Source organism: Salvelinus fontinalis, chromosome 6 (assembly GCF_029448725.1).
Source record: "Salvelinus fontinalis isolate EN_2023a chromosome 6, ASM2944872v1, whole genome shotgun sequence".
Classification (NCBI taxonomy): Eukaryota; Metazoa; Chordata; class Actinopteri; order Salmoniformes; family Salmonidae; genus Salvelinus; species Salvelinus fontinalis.
Window position 1 is genome coordinate 77,506,329 of NC_074670.1, and position 26,720 is coordinate 77,533,048.

Genomic DNA, 26,720 nt, shown 5'->3' on the forward strand with positions numbered 1-26,720 from the left:
GGAAGGTGCCAGTCTCAAATCCGTCCCAGTCTCAAATCTCTGGAAGACTGAAACAGGTTTCCCACAAGAATTTCCCTGTATTTAGCACCATCCATCATTCCTTAAATTCTGACCAGTTTCCCAGTCCCTGCCGATGAAAAACATCCCACAGCATGATGCTGCCACCACCATGCTTCACTGTGGGGATGGTATTCTCGGGGTAATGAGGGATGTTGGGTTTGCGCCAGACATAGCGTTTTCCTTAATGGCCAAAAAGCTCAATTTTAGTCTCATCTGACCAGAGTACCCTCTTCCATATGTTTGGGGAGTCTCCCACATGCCTTTTGGTGAACACCAAATGTGGTTGCTTATTTTTTTCTCTAAGCAATGGCTTTTTCTGGCCACTCTTCCGTAAAGCCCAGCTCTGTGGAATGTAAAGTGGTCCTATGGACAGCTCCTCCAATCTCTGCTGTGGAGCTTTGCAGCTCCTTCAGGGTTATCTTTGGTCTCTTTGTTGCCTCTCTGATTAATGCCCTCCTTGCCTGGTCTGTGAGTTTTGGTGGGCGGCCCTCTCTTGGCAGGTTTGTTGTGGTGCCATATTCTTTCAATTTTTTAATAATGGATTTAATGGTGCTCCGTGGGATGTTCAAAGTTTCTGATATTTTTTAGAACCCAACCCTGATCTGTACTTCTCCACAACTTTGTCCCTGACCTGTTTGGAGAGCTCCTTGATCTTCATGGTTCATGGTTCAACACTTGTTTGGTGTTGCCCTTTGCTTAGTGGTGTTTCAGACTCTGGGGCCTTTCAGAACAGGTGTATTTATACTGAGATCATGTGACAGATCATGTGACACTTAGATTGCACACAGGTGGACGTTATTTAACTAATTATGTGACGTCTGAAGGTAATTGGTTGCACCAGATCTTATTTAGGGACTTCATAGCAAAGGGGTGAATACATATGCACGTACCCCTTTTCCATTTAAAAAAAAAAGAAGACTTTTTTGAAACAAGTAATTTTTTCCCATTTCACTTCACCAATTTGGACTATTTTGTGTATGTCCATTACATGAAATCCAAATAAAAATCCATTTAAATTACAGGTTGTAATGCAACAAAATAGGAAAAACGCCAAGCGGGATGAATACTTTTGCAAGGCACTGTAGGGCATGTGGGAATAAATCTATTGTTGTGAATCTGATACACAGCTCATTCTTCTGTTTGGTCTGTGTCCATGGATGTGTCGCAAATGGCACGCTATATAGTGCACTACATTTGAGCCTATTCTCTATGGGCTCTGGTCAAAATTAGTGCACTATAAAGGGACTAGGGTGCCATTTGGGACAAACACTAATGACTTTAATCATTCTCAATACTCCCTCAGCATTAAATATGTACTGTTGTGTACTTGTAGAGAATATAAGAAAACAAAAAGTGTCATATTTAACTGAGGCTGGCTCTCTTGCTGGTTGGGGCAGTTCAGAGGAGGGGGTTGAGGTGATGGGAAGGGTTCCTGTGAAAAGTCTTAGTCTAATCTATGATTGGATAATAAACATTTGATCACAATAATTTTAAAAAGCAGTTTATTGACCTTCATGTGTCTCCTTCTCCTCCTGAAGCGCAGCAGTTCCTTGTGTTGCCGAGCGATGAAGTTCACAGCAGCGTACTCGAGCAGGGCCGAGAAGACAAACAGGAGGCACACGGCCATCCAGATGTCAATGGCTTTCACATACGACACCTGTGATTGGGCAGGAGGACACGATGGTAAGCAGGAGGAGGACAACAACAACTGATCTTGGAGTCAAAGATAATGTACAGTACCATGTCCATTGGGAAAGTATTCAGACCCCTAGGCGTTTTTCCACATTTTGTTACATTACAGCCTTATTCTAAAATGAATTAAATTGTTTCCCCCCTCATCAATCTACACACAATACTCCATAATGACAAAGCAAAAACCGGTTTGACAAATTTTTGCAAAACTGAAATATCACATTTACTTAAGTATTCAGACCCTTTACTTAATACTTTGTTGAAGCACCATTGGCAGCGATTACAGCCTTGAGTCTTCTTGGTCTACTGTATGACGCTACAAGTTTGTCACACCTGTATTTGGGGAGTTTCACCCATTCATCCCTGCAGATCCTCTCAAGCTCTGTCAGGTTGGATGGGGAGCATCGCTGCACAGCCATTTTCAGGTCTCTCAAGAAATGTTCAATCGGGTTCAAGTCTGGGCTCTGGCTGGGCCACTCAAGGACATCCAGAGACTTGTCCCGAAGCCACTCCTGCGTTGTCTTGGCTGTGTGCTTAGGGTCGTTGTCCTGTTGGAAGGTGAACCTTCGCCCCAGTCTGAAGTCCTGAGCGCTCTGGAGCAGGTTTTCATCAATAATCTCTCTGTACTTCTCTCTGTTCATCTTTCCCTCAATCCTGACTAGTCTGCCAGTCCCTGATGCTGAAAAACATCCCCACATCATGATGCTGCCACCACCATGCTTCACCATAGGGATGGTGACAGTTTTCCTCCAGAAGTGACACTTGGCATTCAGGCCAAACAGTTCAATCTTAGTTTCATCAGACCAGAGAATCTTGTTTCTCATTGTTTGAGAGTCCTTTAGGTGCCTTTTGGCAAACTCCAAGTGGGCTGTCATGTTCCTTTTACTGATGAGTGGCTTTCGTCTGGCCACTCTACCATAAAGACCTGATTGGTGGAGTGGTGGTTCCAAACTTCTTCCATTTAAGGATGATGGAGGCCACTGTGTTATCCGGGAACCTTCAATGCTGCAGACAGTTTTTGGTACCCTTCCCCAGATCTGTGCCTCAACACAATCCTGTCTCGGAGATCTATGGACAATCCTGTCTCAGAGATCTATGGACAATTCCTTTGACCTCATGGCTTGGTTTTTGCTCTGACATGCACTGTCAACTGTAAGACCTTATATAGACAGGTGTGTGCCTTTCCAATCAATTGAATTTACCACAGGTGGACTCCAATCAAGTTGTAGAAACTTCTCAAGAATGATCAATGGAAACAGGATGCACCCTGTGCTCAATTTCGAGTCTCATGGCAAAGGGTCTGAATTCTTATGTAAATGAGGAATTTCTGTGTTTCATTTTTAATACATTAGCAAAAATGTCTAAAAACCTGTTTTTGTTTTGTCATTATGGGGTATTGTGTGTTGACTGATGAGGACTTTAAAAAAATGAACTATTTTAGAATAAGGCTGTAAGCTGTAAGGAAAAAGTCAAGGGGTCTAACTACTTTCTAAAGACACTGTATCTGTATCTAATAATCCTATGATCCTTGATTCATTAATTTGATGTCTGCTACAAAGACAACATTTAACTTCAAACTCTAAGAACTGTCCAGTACACTGTAGTCTGTACGGTCAATTGGATTGGCAGGACTCTGCTCTGCCTGAGCAGTGACAGAGAGAGATTTTTGGAAACCACATCTTTGACCTGGAAATGGGGCTAAAGCCAGACTGGGTTGGCTTGTCAGTTCAGCTGAAGCTCACTGTATTTGACAAGTCAGTGACCAAGTGGCCCTGGAATGCAGTTTAGGTGGCATTACAGAATGCATGGTTCACAAGACATTGTTCAAATGATGAGGCACCAGCAGCCAGAGACAGACAGAGGCAGACTACTGTTTGACTGTTTCCTGGTGTCGTTGGATTGTGGGATTTCTAGTTTTCCACACTAGATCAGATATTTTGATGTGTTTTTTAGTTTTACAGTACTTGATCCATTAAAATTCTTCATTCTTCATCTCTTTGTATTGAAAGTAGAGCGCTACAACAGGGGGATAGAAAATAATGACAGCAAAAAGTAACTTTTCCATGGTGGCTAGATTTGTTGAGTAAAGACAGAGTAAAATGTGACTGAATGTTGTTGTCATTCAAAATGGCCCTCTATCTCCTCCTTCCCTCCCTGTCACCAATGCACCAAGTCAGTGAGGCGTGGAAGAGGGAGAGCAGTCTGTGCTGTGTGCACCTACGCTCAGCTGTGTTGTGTGATCATTATTGTGACAGCTGAACTGCATACAAATCATGGTTCACTTGTTCAGTTTTCCAGAGAACATGAATCACCTAAATGTCAACAAACAAAATGGGAGGATACTTTTCCAGGACATAATTATAAAATCATAGTCCCTCATGCAAAGTCCCTCTTTCTTTTTAATCTGAAAATCCCTTTTTTCTCATGTTGAGTTAGTTTGACCATCTAGGACAATAGAGAGTGTGTGGTTTGTAGTTCATCTAGGACAATAGACAGTGTGTGGTTTGTAGTTCATCTAGGACAATAGACAGTGTGTGGTTTGTAGTTCATCTAGGACAATAGACAGTGTGTGGTTTGTTGTTCATCTAGGACAATAGACAGTGTGGTTTGTTGTTCATCTAGAACAATCCTCACCTTGGGGAGGGAGGCTCAGGAACCGGAGTTCTGGGTTAGGGAGTTTGTCTCACCTTGGGGAGGGAGGCTCAGGAGCCGGAGCTCTGGGTTAGGGAGTTTGTCTCACCTTGGGGAGGGAGGCTCAGGAGCCGGAGCTCTGGGTTAGGGAGTTTGTCTCACCTTGGGGAGGGAGGCTCAGGAGCCGGAGCTCTGGGTTAGGGAGTTTGTCTCACCTTGGGGAGGGAGGCTCAGGAGCCGGAGCTCTGGGTTAGGGAGTTTGTCTCACCTTGGGGAGGGAGGCTCAGGAGCCGGAGCTCTGGGTTAGGGAGTTTGTCTCACCTTGGGGAGGGAGGCTCAGGAGCCGGAGCTCTGGGTTAGGGAGTTTGTCTCACCTTGGGGAGGGAGGCTCGGGAGCCGGAGGACTGGGTGGTCATAGTGAGCACGGTGGTAATGCCCAGTCCCACTCTGGCAGGTGCAGCGTCCATGTTGATCCAGAAGGACACCCAGGACAAAATGACAATCAAAAGGCTGGGGATGTACATCTGAATCAGGTAATAGCCCATCTGCCTCTCCAGATGGAAACGAGCCTCGATACAAGTGAACTTTCCTGCACAGACAGAGGATAAAGCAGGGGTTCAGTATTATACAGAGGACACAGACAGAGGATAAACCGGGCGTTCAGTATTATACAGAGGACACAGACAGAGGACAAAGCAGGGGTGCAGAATTATACAGAGGACACAGACAGAGGAGAAAGCAGGGGTGCAGTATTAAGGTGTGACACAAGATTAAAGATAGTTAAATAGGCAATACAGTCTATACTATGATATATTCTAATATTATTACTACAATACAGTCTATATAAAGTCGTGGCCAAAAGTTTTGAGAATGACACAAATATTAATTGCTGCCTCAGTTTGTATGATGGCAATTTGCATATACTCCAGAATGTTATGAAGAGTGATCAGATGAATTGCAATTAATTGCAAAGTCCCTCTTTGCCATGCAAATGAACTGAATCCCCAAAAAACATTTCCACTGCATTTCAGCCCTGCCACAAAAGGACCAGCTGACATCATGTCAGTGATTCTCTCGTTAACACAGGTGTGAGTGTTGACGAGGACAAGGCTGGAGATCACTCTGTCATGCTGATTGAGTTCGAATAACAGACTGGAAGCTTCAAAGGGAGGGTGGTGCTTGGAATCATTGTTCTTCCTCTGTCAAGCAAGGTTACCTGCAAGGAAACACGTGCCGTCATCATTGCTTTGCACAAAAAGGGCTTCACAGGCAAGGATATTGCTGCCAGTAAGACCTAAATCAACCATTTATCGGATCATCAAGAACTTCAAGGAGAGCGGTTCAATTGTTGTGAAGATGGCTTCAGGGCGCCCAAGAAAGTCCAGCAAGAGCCAGGACCGTTTCCTAAAGTTGATTCAGCTGCGGGATCGGGGCACCACCAGTACAGAGCTTGCTCAGGAATGGCAGCAGGCAGGTGTGAGTGCATCTGCACGCACAGTGAGGCGAAGACTTTTGGAGGATGGCCTCGTGTCAAGAAGGGCAGCAAAGAAGTGTCACGTTCTGACCTTAGTTCTTTTGTTATTTCTTTGTTTTAGTATGGTCAGGGCGTGAGTTGGGTGGGTTATCTATGTTCGTTTTTCTATGTTGTTTTTTTTCGTTTGGCCTGGTATGATTCTCAATCAGAGGCAGGTGTCGTTAGTTCTCTCTGATTGAGATTCATACTTAGGTAGCCTTTTTCCACCTGGGTTTCGTGGGTGGTTATTTTCCGTGTCAGCGTTTGTCCCACACGGAACTGTTTTGGTTTGTATTTTTCATATCGTTTATTGTTTTGTTTCTGTGTTCGTTTGTATCATTAAAATATATTATGGACACATACCCCGCTGCGCATTGGTCCGACATTTCTTACTCCTCGTCAGAGGAGGACGAAGAAAGCCGTTACAAGAAGCCACTTCTCTCCAGGAAAAACATCAGGGACAGACTGATATTCTGCAAAAGGTACAGAGATTGGACTGCTGAGGACTGGGGTAAAATAATTTTCTCTGATGAATCCCCTTTCCGATTGTTTGGGGCATCTGGAAAAAAGCTTGTCCGGAGAAGACAAGGTGAGCGCTACCATCAGTCCTGTGTCATGCCAACAGTAAAGCATCCTGAGATCATTCATGTGTGGGGTTGCTTCTCAGCCAAGGGAGTGGGCTCACTCACAATTTTGCCTAAGAACACATCCATGAATAAAGAATGGTACCAACACATCCTCCGAGAGCAACTTCTCCCAACCATTCAGGAACAGTTTGGTGACGAACAATGCCTTTTCCAGCATGATGGAGCACCTTGCCATAAGGCAAAAGTGATAACTAAGTGCCTCGGGGAACAAAACATCGATATTTTGGGTCCATGGCCAGGAAACTCCCCAGACCTTAATCACATTGAGAACTTGTGGTCAATCCTCAAGAGGCGGGTGGACAAACAAAACCCCACAAATTCTGACAAACTCCAAGCATTTATTATGCAAGAATGGGCTGCCATCAGTCAGGATGTGGCCCAGAAGTTAATTGACACTGAAGCAGCAAAATTTGTGGAAATGAATATTTGTGGCATTCTCAAAACTTTTGGCCGCGACTGTACTATGATATAATATATTATAATATTATTACTACAATACAGTCTATTTACTATGATATAATATAATATTATTACTACAATACAGTCTATATACTATGATATAATATAATATTATTACTACAATACAGTCTATATACTATGATTATAATATAATATTATTACTACAATACAGTCTATATACTATGATATAATATAATATATTATAATATTATTACCACAATACAGTCTATATACTATTACTACAATACAGTCTATATACTATGATATAATATAATATATTATAATATTATTACTACAATACAGTCTATATCCTATGATATAATATAATATTATTACTACAATACAGTCTATATACTATGATATAATATTATATATTATAATATTATTACTACAATACAGTCTATATACTATACTATGATATAATATTATATATTATAATATTATTACTACAATACAGTCTATATACTATGATATAATATAATATTATTACTACAATACAGTCTATATACTATGATATATTATACTATTATTACTACAATACAGTCTATATACTATGATATAATATATTATATTATTACTACAATACAGTCTATATACTATGATATAATATAATATATTATAATATTATTACTACAATACAGTCTATATACTATGAAATAATATAATATAATATTATTACTACAATACAGTCTATATACTATGATATAATATAATATTATTACTACAATACAGTCTATATACTATGATATAATAGTATATATTATAATATTATAACTACAATACAGTCTATATGCTATGATATAATATAATATATTATAATATTATTACTACAATACAGTCTATATATTTTGAACATCTTGGCATAGTTCTGTTATAATCTCCACCCGGCACAGCCAGAAGAGGACTGGCCACCCCTCATAGCCTGGTTCCTCTCTAGGTTTCTTCCTAGGTTTTGGCCTTTCTAGGGAGTTTTTCCTAGCCACCGTGCTTCTACACCTGCATTCTAGCTGTTTGGGGTTTTAGGCTGGGTCTCTGTACAGCACTTCGAGATATTAGCTGATGTACGAAGGGCTATATAAAATAAACTTGATTGATTGATATATACTATGATATATTATAATATTATTACTACAATACAGTCTATATACTATGATATAATATATTATAATATTATTACTACAATATCGTCTATATACTATGATATAATATATTATATTATTACTTCAATACAGTCTATATACTATGATATAATATATTATAATATTATTATCTAATATTTTACTGTTGTTGCTGCTGTGTTATCTACTGTTGTTGCTGCTGTGTTATCTACTGTTGTCATTAAAGATATACTGTGACACATCGTCTAATCTTTCTGTTCTGCATGTCTCAAGAACACAAAGAAGAAAGATAACTGCAGGCAAGGCAATGGCTATTCAAGCTCCTTTTCCACATGGCTGTGGATAGCCTCAGTGCTGAATTGCCTCCTAACTTAATTCTCCTCCTATTTCCCTGAAGTGTTGGAAGAGACTGAGGCAGAGGCCTGGAGAGAACATCAGTTTGACAGAGTGGCTGTAGGTAAAGTACCCTCTACATTCAAATGTAACACACCGCTAAAGCTGACAGGTGTTATGTTGGTTTACTCACAAACAGCATATAGTACACTACTTTTGACTGGGGCTCATAGGCAGTAGGGTGCCATTTTGGACATAACCCAGAACAGAAGCTAAAAGAGGGCATTATAAACTCATGAAAGGTATCCTCTTTCTTTTTCATGCTGACTGTGTGATGTAAGCACCAGGGGTGTCTTGTCTGTCAGAGTGGCTAGATGCTCAAGATTGCTGACCAGCCATTTAATCAGCTTAGATCCACGGAAGACAGCTGTCTTTGTGTTGAAGACTTTCAATTCAATTAGAGTTTAACGCTAGTGTATTGTTTTGGATGTGGAGAGAGAGAGAGACATAGAGGGAGGCTACAGCGTCATTGAAATTGATTTACAGCTGTGTTACACTTCAGGGCTTTTAAGTGATTAATAGATATGATACACTTCAGGGCTTTCAAGTGATTAATAGCTGTGTTACACTTCAGGGCTTTTAAGTGATTAATAGCTGTGTTACACTTCAGGGCTTTCAAGTGATTAATAGCTGTGTTACACTTCAGGGCTTTCAAGTGATTAATAGCTGTGATACACTTCAGGGCTTTCAAGTGATTAATAGCTGTGTTACACTTCAGGGCTTTCAAGTGATTAATAGCTGTGTTACACTTCAGGGCTTTCAAGTGATTAATAGCTGTGATACACTTCAGGGCTTTTAAGTGATTAATAGATGTGTTACACTTCGGGGCTTTCAAGTGATTAATAGCTGTGTTACACTTCAGGGCTTTCAAGTGATTAATAGCTGTGTTACACTTCAGGGCTTTCAAGTGATTAATAGCTGTGATACACTTCAGGGCTTTCAAGTGATTAATAGCTGTGATACACTTCAGGGCTTTCAAGTGATTAATAGCTGTGTTACACTTCAGGGCTTTCAAGTGATTAATAGCTGTGTTACACTTCAGGGCTTTAAAGTGATTAATAGCTGTGTTACACTTCAGGGCTTTAAAGTGATTAATAGCTGTGTTACACTTCAGGGCTTTCAAGTGATTAATAGCTGTGTTACACTTCAGGGCTTTTAAGTGATTAATAGCTGTGTTACACTTCGGGGCTTTCAAGTGATTAATAGCTGTGTTACACTTCAGGGCTTTAAAGTGATTAATAGCTGTGTTACACTTCAGGGCTTTCAAGTGATTTACAGCTGTGTTACACTTCAGGGCTTTTAAGTGATTAATAGCTGTGTTACACTTCAGGGCTTTCAAGTGATTTACAGCTGTGTTACACTTCAGGGCTTTTAAGTACACTCCACATTTTTCATCTGATAAGATATGATGGTTTCTCTATTATAGGGGGGTGTATGTGACAGAGAGAGAGACAGAGAGAGAGACAGAGAGACAAGGAGAGAGAGCGAGAGAGAGAGAGCGAGAGCGAGAGAGAGAGAGAGAGAGAGAGAGAGAGAGAGAGAGAGAGAGAGAGAGAGAGAGAGAGAGAGATTGATTGTCCTTGAAGAATCCATCCCCAAGAGGTCAAGGAGGGGAGAGGGGACGGAGACCGAGGGAAGACCTGAGGGTTTGTCACTGGTGTTTACCACCACAAAAAAAAGAAGATGAATTATGACGGGTATAGATAGAGAGAGGCATGCTCACTCCTTTCCTCTCCCTGGTCATAGGAGGTCCAGGTTTGTTCCAATATGCTCATTATGTAGCTCTGAACGTGCCAGGTTTTAACCTGCCTGCCCACTGTGTTCAGTGAGTGTGTGTGTTGTGTATGTGTATGTGTGTGGGAGGAGGGGATTTAGCATGCCATCTAGCATCTGTACTCAGCCATGTCAGGGCTGTCCATGTCTGAGAGAACAGGATTCTAGAGTTAGCAGACAGACACCATCCATCATCCGGCCTATCATTTCCAGTTGTCACCTTCTCCTGAGCGATGTTATGATATTTAAAACAATTCTGATTTTTATGGCACCACATATCATTTTGCTTGGGGGACATGGGATATGTTATAGAAATAGTCCAATGTTAGGTCAACAACACAACAAACAAAATGCTCTGAAAAAAACAAATATCAAATCAAATCATATCAAATCATATCACGTCATATTAAATCATATCAACATGATATCATATCAAATCATATCAATCATATCATATCACGTCATATTAAATCATATCAACATGATATCATATCAAATCATATCAATCATATCATATCACGTCATATTAAATCATACCAACATGATATCATATCATATCAAATTTATATAATAGCAAATCATATCAATCAAATCATATCAAATCAAATCATATAAAAATTATATCATATCAAATCATATCAAATCAAATCCATATCAAATCATATAAAATTATATCATATCAAATCATATAAAAATTATATCATATCATATCAAATCCTATCACATATCAAATCATATCAAAATTATATCATATCAAATCATATCAAAATTATATAATATCATATCAAATCATATCAAAATTATATAAAATCATATCATACCATATCATATTAAATCATATCAAATCATATGAAATCATAGCATATCATATAAAATCATATCATATAAAATCATATAATATCATATGAAATCATATCAAATAATATCAACATTATATCATATCAAATCATATTAAAACATCATATCAAATAATATTAAATCATATCATATCAAATCATATTAAAACATATCATATCAAATCATATCATATCAACTCATATTAAAACATATCATATCAAATCGTATTAAATCATATCATATTAAATCATAGATTCCATCTGGATTGGCCTTCAGTCTCTGTTTAGATTCCATCTGGATTGGCCTTCAGTCTCTGTTTAGATTCCATCTGGACTGGCCTTCAGTCTCTGTTTAGATTCCATCTGGACTGGCCTTCAGTCTCTGTTTAGATTCCATCTGGACTGGCCTTCAGTCTCTGTTTAGATTCCGTCTGGACTGTTCTTCAGTCTCTGTTTAGATTCCATCTAGACTGGTCTCCAATATCTGTTTAGATTCCATCTGGATTGGCCTTCAGTCTCTGTTTAGATTCCGTCTGGACTGTTCTTCAGTCTCTGTTTAGATTCCATCTAGACTGGTCTCCAATATCTGTTTAGATTCCATCTGGATTGGCCTTCAGTCTCTGTTTAGATTCCATCTGGACTGGCTTTCAGTCTCTGTTTATTTCTGTTGTATCTGGAGTGTAACAGTGTGAGACTGATGAGGTTGAGTGGCCAGATGGTTTTCAGTGAATAAAGGGGCCATTTTTGGACAAAGCTCTGATTGGTTTGGGTCCTTCCTCCCTTCTTTCTCCCACTGCGTGTTCCTGCATTACATGTCCTAACAACGCACCCTGTAATGTCTATGTTACGCTGTTCTCAGATAGTCAACAAAAGACCAACATAGAGAAAGAGAGTTTAGCTCAACATACAACCCTCCCCCCCAAAAAAATAAAAAAATAAATATGAGGTAGAGGTAGCCTGAGAGATGAAGAGAGACAAACCAACCTGTGTTGTAGTGCTTGGTACAGTATCGCAGGTCTTTCTCCTCTTTCAGTATAAACTGAGGTAACGTCAGCCCGTCTGCTACCTGCACAGCTCCCTTCTCATCCCACTCAAATATGAGATCATTCATCGTATAGCCGACTGGATGGGACAGTTTGAAATGAGATCATTATTACCACAGTATTATTACAGTCTTACTACCACAGTATCACAGTACATTCAAGCTGTTTGTAAGAGAGAAAACAAATCATTATTGACAATGTGGTATGATGAAGGTTTAAATGCCTTGATCAACCAACTCTACCGTAGCTCCACAGTGTTCATACAGAAGCAATACATGTTGTTTTCATTCTTCACACCTGAGAACAATAAGTCAAGAAAAAAGACAATGCCATCATTTCCAAAGAGAGGAGGTGGGGAGGGAGAAGCCAGTGTTGGCTGGTTAGAGCAGGTTGGAGCAGGCTGGTCCCCCCTAACTCCCTCCCTGTCCCTTCCCTGTATCTGCTCTCTGCTGCTGGAGGGGCCGTGTAAATCACTGGACCTTTCATCATACTGTCCTCCAGACCAGGGACACATCCATCTCACCAACACAAAATAAATACTTCCCCCTACCCTACCTGTGTGTGTGTGTGTGTGTGTGTGTGTGTGTGTGTGTGTGTGTGTGTGTGTGTGTGTGTGTGTGTGTGTGTGTGTGTGTGATAACTGTGTTCCTAAATGATAATGGAATACTCACAACTCTCCAGCTGCATGATACAGGTCTGCACGTCCATTGGGAAGTTCTTCAAGTCCATGGGACAGGCCAGGACCAGTGTTATTCTGGTCACATAGAATAGAACACAACAGAACAAAACAGAACAGAACAGCATAAAACAGGAAAGACCAGAACAGAACAGACTGGCCAGGATCAGCGTTATTTTGTTAACAAGTTTAAATAGAATAGAATGGAATATAATAGAATGGAATAGGATAGAATGGAATAAAATAGAATAGAATGGAAAATAATAGAACGAACTGGAATAGAATAGAATGGAATGGGATAGAATGGAATGGAATAGAGTGGAATAGAATAGAATGGAATAGGATAGAGTGGAATAGAATAAATTAAATATTATAGAATGGAATAGAATGTAATGGAATAGGATAGAATGGAATAGGATAGAGTGGAATAGAATAGAATGGAATAGGATAGAGTGGAATAGAATAGAATGGAATAGGATAGAGTGGAATAGAATGGAATGGAATAGGATAGAGTGGAATAGAATAGAATGGAATAGGATAGAGTAGAATAGAATAGAACGGAATAGAATATAATGGAATAGAATAAATGAAAAATTATAGAATGGAATAGAATGTAAAGGAATAGGATAGAATGGAATAGGATAGAGTGGAATAGAATAGAATATAATGGAATAGAATAAATGAAATATTATAGAATGGAATAGGATAGAGTGGAATAGAATAGAATATAATGGAATAGAAAAAATGAAAATATTATAGAATGGAATAGAATGTAATAGGATAGAGTGGAATAGAATAGAACGGAATAGAATATAATGGAATAGAATAAATGAAATCTTATAGAATGGAATAGAATGTAATGGAATAGGATAGAGTGGAATAGAATGGAATTTAGAACTTTCTAGAACACTTCAGGTCCATGGGACAGGCCAGGACCAGTGTTATTCTGGTCACATAGCATCCATCATTAAACTACGTCATAATGTTGGTAATACTTTACCGGCACTTATAACAACATGTTATATGCATGTGTACGCCTTTATAATGTCATATAATAAGGTTTATAGTATGTCTTCTTGTGCTATCGTAATAAACCACAAGCACAGCATTACAGGAGGAGCAGGGTAACATATTGTTCTAACTGCGGCTATATTTCCTGTCACGATGGCCTTTAATATAAAAGGTTACATTATACACCTCAGACATTCTTCCCCTCATGACAAACACCTTCCTGCTAGCCGTGCATGTGAACCTCATCCCCAAACAGACTGGTTGCATCTCCATGTTACTGTTCAAACCGCGAGTATAGAAAACAACTTTAAAAGAGGCATCCATTCATGCTTCAACCTAGACGGCTGCTGTTACTTTTATCTTGAAATAGGTAGGTGAGGAGCAGATCTATTGGTTGCATTGCATTCATAGTTTACTTATACCGCAGTGTGATATCATCACCGTTACACGACAAATGTTATTTATAAGGTTTATTTTTTCAATCAGAAAATACACTGAGGCAGGTTCTCTTTAGCGCGGGGTCAGGTGAGATCAAAGCGATCTAATGGGTTCATTTGATGGTGTCAAGGTAAGAAATGAGAAAGCCTCTTCTCACTGCCTTCCCATGGCTGTTTATAAGGATCCAATTCCCCTCTGCCTGTCCAAGGGTTGAATACTAGGCTTGATAACAGATCAAATACACTGCAAACATGCCCACATTTAAAGAAGATCACTTTAGTTGTTGTTTGGATGTTCATTTATGTTTTTTTTCTACCAAAAGCAATATAGAGACAAATCAGAGAGCATCTGTATGCCATAGATCTAGCACCGGATAGACATTCATCTGTCAGCCATAGGTCTAGCACCGGATAGACATTCATCTGTCAGCCATAGGTCTAGCACCGGATAGACATTCATCTGTCAGCCATAGGTCTAGCACCGGATAGACATTCATCTGTCAGCCATAGGTCTAGCACCAGATAGACATTCATCTGTCAGCCATAGGCTAGCACCAGATAGACATTCATCTGTCAGCCATAGGTCTAGCACCGGATAGACATTCATCTGTCAGCCATAGGTCTAGCACCGGATAGACATTCATCTGTCAGCCATAGGTCTAGCACCAGATAGACATTCATCTGTCAGCTATAGGCCTAGCACCATATAGACATTCATCTGTCAGCCATAGGTCTAGCACCGGATAGACATTCATCTGTCAGCCATAGGTCTAGCACCAGATAGACATTCATCTGTCAGCCATAGGTCTAGCACCGGATAGACATTCATCTGTCAGCCATAGGTCTAGCACCGGATAGACATTCATCTGTCAGCCATAGGTCTAGCACCAGATAGACATTCATCTGTCAGCTATAGGTCTAGCACCAGATAGACATTCATCTGTCAGCCATAGGTCTAGCACCGGATAGACATTCACCTGTCAGCCATAGATCTAGCACCAGATAGACATTCATCTGTCAGCCATAGGTCTAGCACCGGATAGACATTCATCTGTCAGCCATAGGTCTAGCACCGGATAGACATTCATCTGTCAGCCATAGGTCTAGCACCAGATAGACATTCATCTGTCAGCTATAGGCCTAGCACCATATAGACATTCATCTGTCAGCCATAGGTCTAGCACCGGATAGACATTCATCTGTCAGCCATAGGTCTAGCACCAGATAGACATTCATCTGTCAGCTATAGGCCTAGCACCATATAGACATTCATCTGTCAGCCATAGGTCTAGCACCGGATAGACATTCATCTGTCAGCCATAGGTCTAGCACCGGATAGACATTCATCTGTCAGCCATAGGTCTAGCACCGGATAGACATTCATCTGTCAGCCATAGGTCTAGCACCAGATAGACATTCATCTGTCAGCTATAGGTCTAGCACCAGATAGACATTCATCTGTCAGCTATAGGTCTAGCACCGGATAGACATTCATCTGTCAGCCATAGATCTAGCACCGGATAGACATTAATCTGTCAGCTATAGGTCTAGCAGCGGATAGACATTCATCTGTCAGCCATAGATCTAGCACGGGATAGACATTCATCTGTCAGCTATAGGCTAGCACCGGATAGACATTCACCTGTCAGCCATTGGTCTAGCACCGGATAGACATTCATCTGTCAGCCATAGATCTAGCACGGGATAGACATTCATCTGTCAGCTATAGGTCTAGCACCGGATAGACATTCATCTGTCAGCTATAGGTCTAGCACCGGATAGACATTCCTCTGTCAGCCATTGGTCTAGCACCGGATAGACATTCATCTGTCAGCCATAGGTCTAGCACCGGATAGACATTCATCAGTCAGCTATAGGCTAGCACCGGATAGACTTTAATCTGTCAGCCATAGATCTAGCACCGGATAGACATTCCTCTGTCAGCCATTGGTCTAGCACCGGATAGACATTCATCTGTCAGCCATAGATCTAGCACCGGATAGACATTCATCTGTCAGCCATAGGTCTAGCACCGGATAGACATTCATCTGTCAGCCATAGGTCTAGCACCGGATAGACATTCATCTGTCAGCCATAGGTCTAGCACTGGATAGACATTCACCTGTCAGCTATAGGTCTAGCAGCGGATAGACATTTATCTGTCAGCCATAGGTCTAGCACCGGATAGACATTCATCTGTCAGCCATAGGTCTAGCACCGGATAGACATTCACCTGTCAGCTATAGGTCTAGCACCGGATAGACATTCATCTGTCAGCTATAGGCCTATCACCGGATAGACATTCATCTGTCAGCCATAGGTCTAGCACCGGATAGACATTCATCTGTCAGCTATAGGTCTAGCACCGGATAGACATTCATCTGTCAGCCATAGGTCTAGCACCGGATAGACATTCTGAGAAACTAACAAGACGAATATAAAACAAGAAAAGAATAGCATACCGAATACTATACAATACGTTCCCATTTTTTGAAATCCTTAGTAGCTTGTTGTCAGTCGTAACCTCATGGAAATTGGCGCCCTTTTCATTGGCGAAGAACAAATCAGGTTTCCAGATAGAGTCCAACATAGATGGGTCCAGGTCAAGAGAATCGTCGGGGTATTCACTATAGGCCAGCCTGGGGTCGTTCCATTGCTGCCTCAGGAAGATATTCACTCTGTAGTCCTGGGGAGAGAACAGTTAAATGTTAATAAGTGCATCAGATTGTCAGAGAAAGGCCAAGCTATGTCAGTGCATTGCATAGCCAGGACTCAGAGGGAGGTTTGATTGATTGATTGATTGATTGGTTGATTGGTTGGTTGATTGGTTGATTGGTTGATTGGTTGGTTGATTGATTGGTTGATTGGTTGATTGATTGGTTGATTGGTTGGTTGATTGATTGGTTGATTGGTTGATTGGTTGGTTGATTGATTGGTTGGTTGGTTGATTGGTTTGTTTGTTTGATTGTTTAATATAATCATTAATTTCTAGGTTAAATGATTGCACAAGACATGGGGATCGGTTTCCAATTCTTTCGACCTTAAAAACCCTATGCATTTTTATTGAATAAAGCTTAGTTAAACTAAAGACTCTATAGACGTTATTGGGCTTTCCAGGTGTAGATTGTTTATGCAAATCACGCCTGTCTGAGTAGCAGTAGCACTATTAAGGCAGGAGATAAATAATGGTCCTGGTGGTTCATCATGTAAATGTCCTTTAGAAGACCCTTCAATAGAGCTGTGGCCTATAGGCACAACAGTCCACCGTAATTGTCAATTATTCTAGAGAACGAGCGTGCCGTTATATCATCCCATAATGACCATTAAGCTGTCTAGGCTGTAATGTAGCGAGGCATGATATATCAGTCGACGGAGGGGACAGCAGGTGACCTTTCCAATGGCAATCAGCCACAACATTAGAAGGACATTGTCGAGCAATTATCTCACTACACACAGATAGACCTGTTTCGTTATTAGGGGGAATTTAGTTTGAAAAAAAAAAAAAAAAAATTGGGAGAAAAAAAAGATCAACAAATGTAGAGTCCAGTCTGACTATGATTACAGAATGAGGTCTAGTCTGACTATGATTACAGAATGAGGTAGTCTGACTATGATTACAGAATGAGGTAGTCTGACTATGATTGCAGAATGAGGTCTAGTCTGACTATGATTACAGAATGAGGCAGTCTGACTATGATTGCAGAATAAGGTCTAGTCTGACTATGATTACAGAATGAGGTCCAGTCTGACTATGATTACAGAATGAGGTCTAGTCTGACTATAATTACAGAATGAGGTCTAGTCTGACTATGATTACAGAATGAGGTCTAGTGTGACTATGATTACAGAATGATGTCTAGTCTGACTATGATTACAGAATGAGGTCTAGTCTGACTATGATTACAGAGTGAGGTCTAGTCTGACTATGATTACAGAATGAGGTCTAGTCTGACTATGATTACAGAATGAGGTCTAGTCTGACTATGATTACAGAATGAGGTCTAGTCTGACTATGATTACAGAATGAGGTCTAGTCTGACTATGATTACAGAATGAGGTCTAGTCTGACTATGATTACAGAATGAGGTCTAGTCTGACTATGATTACAGAATCAGGTCTAGTCTGACTATGATTACAGAATCAGGTCTAGTCTAACTATGATTACAGAATGAGGTCTAGCCTGACTATGATTACAGAATAAGGTCTAGCCTGACTATGATTACAGAATGAGGTCTAGTCTGACTATGATTACAGAATAAGGTCTAGCCTGACTATGATTACAGAATGAGGTCTAGTCTGACTATGATTACAGAATGAGGTCTAGTCTGACTATGATTACAGAATGAGGTCTAGTCTGACTATGATTACAGAATTAGGTCTAATCTGACTATGATTACAGAGTGAGGTCTAGTCTGACTATGATTTCAGAATGAGGTCTAGTCTGACTATGATTTCAGAATGAGGTCTAGTCTGACTATGATTACAGAATCAGGTCTAGTCTGACTAATTTCAGAATGAGGTCTAGTCTAACTATGATTACAGAATGAGGTCTTCGTAGACCTTTTCATTATTTAAAATAGCAGTAATCTAGATTCTAAACACACAGGTGGAATATGAAAATATCCCCCCAACGAAGGATAAAATAAAAAAAAGTTAGAGCCGAGGCGGTTTTAAGTTTATCTTCCAGCACAGTTAGATAATATCTCACACATTATGACAACACATCTGCTGCTGTTCACTAGCAGAGAGAAGTGACTGAATCACTAATACATCTACACTCTTAGAAAAAAGGGTTCCAAAGGGCTTCTTCGGCTGTCCCCATAGCAGAAACCTTTTTGGTTCCAGGTAAAACCGTTTTGGTTTTAGGTTCCATGTTCTATCATGGAACCAACATGGGTTCTTAAAAGGGTTCTCCAATGGGGACAGCCAAATAACCTTTTTAGGTTCTAGATAGCGCCTTTTTTTCTAAAAGTGTAGAGACCATGAGCAACTACAGACACATGCAGCAACCATCCGACCAAGAATATATTTGCAGTCCAAATGGCACCCTATTCCCTATTTAGTGCACTACTTTTGACCAGGGCCATTTGGCATGAAGTCTATACCTATCATCTACCTCAGTAGTCTTGCAGACAGAGAGAGATGGCAGACTGGGAAACACTGCTAGTTTACCACAGGGGCATTCATTAGACCTTGGTTTGTTGCCAACATAGAAATATAACAGGAAATCCCCTGTTCAAGTCAATGTTTGGTGATGGGTGAAAGGGCGGCCATATTGAGTAATTCCCATTTCGATGGTTGTCTTACTACAATGACTGATTCGACTGTTTATTACTATCAACTCCTTACTATTACACATTATAAGTGAGATCAAGTAAGATATAAATACAATTGTAATATCAGACCAAATCTCACCGCGGTCACCAAATGTAAACGTATTTAATGTGTGTGATTGAAAAAAAGGATCCTTAACATAGTGTGACCAACTGGGTTCAAACAAGGGTCTCCTACACGTGAAAAGAGGATCAGGTCAGGAGCCAAGGCATTAGCTCCAGAGCCAACAACACCATAGTGCAGGTCTCAGTCTGGTTCTGACCCAACCTCTGCTACAACAGTCTGATTTTGAATCATGGAGTATACTGTTGGATTACAAAGCATAGAGTTGTCTCACACACTCATCCATCAGCATCAGCAGAAGCCATAGGTGAACTTTCTCAGACATGTTGAGTGTGATTTATCTCAGCAAACTGATTTACCACAACAGCAGAGCACCCAATCCTTAATGCGATTCAAGCCGAAGGCCAAATGCACCCTCTCCTAGTCCTGGCTGTGACATTTTTTAAAAGTTCAAGTTTTGGCTATGCAGTCTCATGATGACTCTGGTCTGCATGGGGCAACACCCAACCAACTCCACCAACACTCTGTAACAAACAGGACTTTGGGATTTATGATGCATGGGGCAACACCCAACCAACTCCACCAACACCCTGTAACAAACAGGACTTTGGGATTTATGATGCATGGGGCAACACCCAACCAATTCCACCAACACCCTGTAACAAACAGGACTTTGGGATTTATGCGTTTCACTCTCTCGCCTCTCGAAGAAGGAAAATGAAAGAGCAGCAGTCTAGGAATGAGTCCCAAAATGGCATCATATTGCCTACATAGTGCACTACTTTTGCCCAGTGCCTCTGAGCCCAGGTCAAAGAATAGGTTTTCCATTTGGGACACAAGTTAGGAGAGCTAATTAAATAGCCTCTGGCTTTTCCCCCTGGGAATCGTAACTTTAAAGCCGGGTAAACAATTAGACAGCGGTGGGTCACAGAGGACCTCAGGTTCCTATTGTGGACCAGGAGTCATGTGCGTCCCAAATGGTAACCTATTTCCTACATAGTGCACTACTTTTGACCAGAGCCCACTATGCAGGGAATAGGGTGCCATTTGCGACGCAGACTTAGTCGGATCATTACTGCATGAAACATTGTTCTCACCAGCCCTATAAGCACTAAAGATTGAATGATCTAATTCTCTTTAGTTTCACTTCCACCCATCCCTTATTCCATTTCTTTCTCAACTAGTTTGAACGTTTCAGTGTGAATGAGAGATAGATAGAGAGATAGATAGAGAGAGAGAGAGAGAGAGAGACAGAGAGAACGAGAGAGAACAAGAGAGAGACAGAGAGAGAGAGAAAGAAAATAGTATTTTTACAAAATTATCGTACGACAGACCACGTATTCACCCTGGACACCCTAATTTATAAACAAACAAATCAAATCAAAGGCAAAACTTTTGACTCAATTTGGCATGAGGGTCTGCTATACAAATTTATGGAAAGTGGTGTTGAGGGAAAAAAACTACAACATTATAAAATCCATGTACACAAACAACAAGTGTGTCGTTAAAATGGACAAAAAACACACATTTCGTTCCAACCCCGGGGGTGAGACCGGGGTTCAGCTTAAGCCCCACTCTCTTCAACATACACTGCTCAAAAAAATAAAGGGAACACTTAAACAACACAATGTAACTCCAAGTCAATCACACTTCTGTGAAATCAAACTGTCCACTTAGGAAGCAACACTGATTGGCAATAAATTTCACATGCTGTTGTGCAAATGGAATAGACAAAAAGTGGAAATTATAGGCAATTAGCAAGACACCCCCCAAAACAGGAGTGATTCTGCAGGTGGTGACCACAGACCACTTCTCAGTTCCTATGCTTCCTGGCTGATGTTTTGGTCACTTTTGAATGCTGGCGGTGCTCTCACTCTAGTGGTAGCATGAGACGGAGTCTACAACCCACACAAGTGGCTCAGGTAGTGCAGCTCATCCAGGATGGCACATCAATGCGAACTGTGGCAAAAAGGTTTGCTGCTGGAGGTCAGGGGACTCTTCTCCAGGTTCATAGCTCTGTAGGTGATGTCTTTGTTATGGAAGGATTGAGAATCGCTTCCTTTTAGGTGGTTGTAGAATTAGACAACTAGACCTGCTGGGTTGTTGCCCTCCTACGGCCTCCTCCACGTCTCCTGATGTACTGGCCTGTCTCCTGGTAGCGCCTCCATGCTCTGGACACTACGCTGACAGACACAGCAAACCTTTTTGCCACAGCTCGTATTGATGTGCCATCCTGGATTAACTGCACTACCTGAGCCACTTGTGTGGGTTGTAGGCTCCGTCTCATGCTACCACTAGAGTGAGAGCACCGCCAGCATTCAAAAGTGACCAAAACATCAGCCAGGAAGCATAGGAACTGAGAAGTGGTCTGTGGTCACCACCTGCAGAATCACTCCTTTTTTGGGGGTGTCTTGCTAATTGCCTATAATTTCCACCTTTTGTCTATTCCATTTGCACAACAGCATGTGAAATTTATTGTCAATCAGTGTTGCTTCCTAAGTGGACAGTTTAATTTCACAGAAGTGTGATTGACTTGGAGTTACATTGTGTTGTTTAAGTGTTCCCTTTATTTTTTTGAGCAGTGTATATCAACAAATTGGCGAGGGCACTAGAACAGTCTGCAGCAACCGACTTCACCGTACTAGAATCTGAAGTCAAATGTCTACTGTTTGTTGATGATCTAGTGCTTCTGTCCCCAACCAAGGAGGGCCTACAGCAGCACCTAGATCTTTCGCAGAGATTCTGTCAGACCTGGGCCCTGACAGTAAATTTCGGTAAGACAAAAATAATGGTGTTCCAAAAAAGGTCCAGTTGCCAGGCCCACAAACACAAATTCCATCGAGACACCGTTGCCCTAGAGCACACAAAAAACTATACATACCTCGGCCTAAACATCAACGCCACAGGTAACTTCCACAAGATGTGAACGAGCTGAGTGACAAGGCCAGAAGGGCCTTCTATGCCATCAAAAGGAACATAAATTTCGACATACCAATTAGGATCTGAATAAAAATACTTGAATCGGTTATGGAATCCATTGCCCTTTAGGGTTGTGAGTTCTGTGGTCCGCTCACCAACCAAAATTTCACAAAATGTGACAAACACCAAATTGAGACTCTGCATGCAGCATTCTGCAAAAATATCCTCAGTGTACAACATAAAACACCAATAATGCATGCAGAGAAGAATTAGGTCGATACCCGCTAATTATCAAAATCCAGAAAAAAGACGTTAAATTCTACAACCACCTAAAAGGAAGCGATTCTCAATCCTTCCATAACAAAGACATCACATACAGAGCTATGAACCTGGAGAAGAGCCCCCTAAGCAAGCTGGTGCTGGAGCTCTGTTCACAAACACAAACAGACCCCACAGAGCCCAAGGAAAGCAACACAATTAGACCCAACCAAATCATGAGAAAACTTGACAAATTGGAAATAATTTACAAAGAACTGTGCAAACTAGAACGCTATTTGGCCCTAAACAGAGAGCACACAGAATACCTGACCACTGTGACTGACCCAAATTTAAGGAAAGCTTTGACTATGTACAGACTCAGTGAGCATAGCCTTGCTATTGAGAAAGGCTGCCGTAGGCAGACCTGGCTCTCAAGAGAAGAATGACCTTGACTGACCTCCTAACCTCCTGCCAAATGTATGACCATATTAGAGACACATATTTCCCTCAGATTATCCACAAAGAACTCGAAAACAAACCCCATTTTGATCAACTACAACCGATATTTATGTTTTTTTTATTTTCCCTTATGTACTTTAACTATTTGCCCTTAAATTGAATTGAGAGGAGAGAGAGAGAGAGAGAGAGAGAGAGAGAGAGATAGAGGCAGAGAGAGAGAGAGAGAGAGAGAGAGAGAGAGAGAGGCAGAGAGAGAGAGAGAGAGAGAGAGAGAGAGACTAGGACTTGGAGGAAAGGCTTCCGGATCAATTCCACTGGTTGTGGAGTGTAGATGGAGAAAAAGAGTGGAAAATCATGAATTTGTTCTGCATGAGGAGGTTGTGCAGTCTGCAGCAGTTTTAGTTAAAGCTCTACTGATGCGTCTTGGCATGGAGACTTGAGACTAGGGCCATCCCCTCCCCTCCCCTCCCCTCCCCTCCCCTCCCCTCCCCTCCCCTCCCCTCCCCTCCCCTCCCATCCACGCCCATCCCTTCCCCTCCCATCCGCTACCAGCCCATCCCCTCCAATCCCAGCCCCTCCCCTCCCATCCCAGCCTCTCCCTTCCCTTCCCAGCCAATCCCCTCCCCTCTCATCCCAGCCCTTCCCCTCCCAGCCCATCCAAATCAATCGCAGCTTGGCATGGAGACTTGAGACTAGGGCCATCCCCTCCCCTCCCATCCCAGCAATTCCCCTCCCCTCCCCTACCAGCCCATCCCATCTCAAATCCTACCAACCCAACCCTCCAATTCCATTCCCATCCCAGCCCCTACCATCTCAAATCCTACCAACCCAACCCTCCAATTCCATTCCAGCCCCTCCCCTCCCATCCCCTCCAAACCAAGCCCGTCCCCGTCCATCCCCTCCCATCCCATCCCAGCCCCTCCCAGCCCATCCCATCCTATCTCAAATCCTACCAACCCAACCTTCCAATTCCATTCCAGCCCATCCACTCCCAGCCCCTCCCATCCCAGCCCCTCCCATCCCCTCCAAACCAAGCCCGTCCCCTCCCATCCCAGCCAATCCCCTCCCATCCCATCGCAGCGCCTCCCCTCCCATCCCAGCCAATCCCAGCCAAACCAAGCCCATCTCATCCCAGCCCCTCCCATCCCATCCCAGCTCCTCCCATCCCATCCCATCCCCTCCCTACCCAGCTCATCCCAGCCCCTCCCATCCCATCCAAGCCCATTCCATCCCAGCCCAGCCCCTCCAAGCCCAGTCCATCCAAGGCCATCCCACCCAAGGCTATCCCATCCCTTCCCATCCCAGCCCATTCCATCCCATCCCATCCCAGTCCATCCCAGCTCATCCCAATCCATCCCATCCGGTCCCAGCACATTCCATCCCAGCCCATCCCATCCCAGCCCCTCCAATCCCAGCCTATCCCAGTCCAGCCCCTCCAAGCCCAGCCCATCCAAGGCCATCCCATCCAAGGCCATCCCATCCAAGGCTATCCCATCCCTTCCCATCCCAGCCCTTCCCATCCCATTCCATCCCAGCCCCAGCCCATTCCATCCCATTCCATCCCAGCCACTTGCTTTATTTTCTCTCCCTGCTTTGTGCTCTCCAGTACCCTTAAATATGCTGTCATTATGGACGACAGTGAGGTAGGAAAGAGGTAGGAATGATCTGTCATCAGGACCTGTTTGAATTCCATACTATCTAACTGAGTGCCTCCAGATGAATAGAAAGCCAACCTATCATTTCTATGACACCCACAGTCCTTGACTGTATTTGACTTGTGTACAGACAGGGATTTCCAGCAGAGCACACATTGATCTGCTACCTGCTATCCCACTGGGCAAACACTGGTTGAATCAAAGTTGTTTCCATTTCAACGAGGTGACGTGGAACCAACGTGAAATAGACGTTGAATTGACATCTGTGCCCAGTGGGTTGTGTCTGTTTCTATGATCTGATACCTGCAATGCGTCTGTCTCCATGTTGGTCTACTGTCTTTCTGTCTCTATGTTGGTCTACTGTCTTTCTGTCTCTATGTTAGTCTACTGTCTTTCTGTCTCTATGTTAGTCTACTGTCTTTCTGTCTCTATGTTAGTCTACTGTCTTTCTGTCTCTATGTTAGTCTACTGTCTTTCTGTCTCTATGTTAGTCTACTGTCTTTCTGTCTCTATGTTAGTCTACTGTCTTTCTGTCTCCATGTCCTTCTGTCTCCATGTTGGTCTACTGTCTTTCTGTCTCTATGTTAGTCTCCATGTCCTTCTGTCGCTATGTTAGTCTACTGTCTTTCTGTCTCCATGTTAGTCTACTGTCCTTCTGTCTCCATGTTGGTCTAATGTCTTTCTGTCTCTATGTTAGTCTCCATGTCCTTCTGTCTCCATGTTAGTCTACTGTCTTTCTGTCTCCATGTTAGTCTACTGTCCTTCTGTCTCCATGTTGGTCTAATGTCTTTCTGTCTCCATGTTAGTCTCCATGTCCTTCTGTCTCCATGTTGGTCTACTGTCTTTCTGTCTCCATGTTAGTCTACTGTCTTTCTGTCTCCATGTTGGTCTACTGTCATTCTGTCTCCATGTTGGTCTACTGTCCTTCTGTCTCCATGTTAGTCTACTGTCCTTCTGTCTCCATGTTAGTCTACTGTCCTTCTGTCTCCATGCTAGTCTATTGTATTTCTGTCTCCATGTTGGTCTACTGTCTTTCTGTCTCCATGTTGGTATACTGTCCTTCTGTCTCCATGTTAGTCTATTGTATTTCTGTCTCCATGTTGGTCTACTGTCCTTCTGTCTCCATGTTAGTCTCCATGTCCTTCTGTTTCTATGTTAGTCTACTGTCCTTCTGTCTCCATGTTAGTCTACTGTCATTCTGTCTCCATGTTAGTCTATTGTATTTCTGTCTCCATGTTAGTCTACTGTCTTTCTGTCTCCATGTTAGTCTACTGTCCTTCTGTCTCCATGTCCTTCTGTTTCTATGTTAGTCTATTGTATTTCTGTCTCCATGTTAGTCTACTGTCTTTCTGTCTCCATGTTAGTCTACTGTCATTCTGTCTCCATGTTAGTCTATTGTATTTCTGTCTCCATGTTAGTCTACTGTCTTTCTGTCTCCATGTTAGTCTACTGTCCTTCTGTCTCCATGTTAGTCTATTGTATTTCTGTCTCCATGTTAGTCTCCATGTCCTTCTGTCTCCATGTCCTTCTGTCTCCATGTTAGTCTATTGTCTTTCTGTCTCCATGTTAGTCTCCATGTCCTTCTGTCTCCATGTCCTTCTGTCTCCATGTTAGTCTACTGTCCTCCTGTCTCCATGTTGGTCTACTGTCTTTCTGTCTCCATGTTGGTCTACTGTCTTTCTGTCTCCATGTTAGTCTACTGTCCTTCTGTCTCTATGTTAGTCTACTGTCATTCTGTCTCCA

General features: G+C 41.9%; 1 protein-coding gene across 5 annotated transcripts in view; it reads right to left on the reverse strand.

The window, feature by feature from the left end:
* The window catches only part of LOC129858487 (glycine receptor subunit alphaZ1), a 96,406-nt gene that overhangs the window by 19,374 nt on the left and 50,312 nt on the right, over window positions 1-26,720 (reverse strand). For all 5 annotated transcript variants that reach the window (XM_055927752.1, XM_055927750.1, XM_055927751.1 and 2 more), the window contains 5 exons: window positions 16,752-16,975; window positions 12,837-12,919; window positions 12,107-12,244; window positions 4,758-4,972; window positions 1,571-1,717 (listed from right to left, as the gene is read on the reverse strand). In XM_055927752.1, coding sequence (XP_055783727.1) covers window positions 1,571-1,717; window positions 4,758-4,972; window positions 12,107-12,244; window positions 12,837-12,919; window positions 16,752-16,975 — 807 coding nt within the window. The remainder of the gene's footprint in view (window positions 1-1,570; window positions 1,718-4,757; window positions 4,973-12,106; window positions 12,245-12,836; window positions 12,920-16,751; window positions 16,976-26,720) is intronic.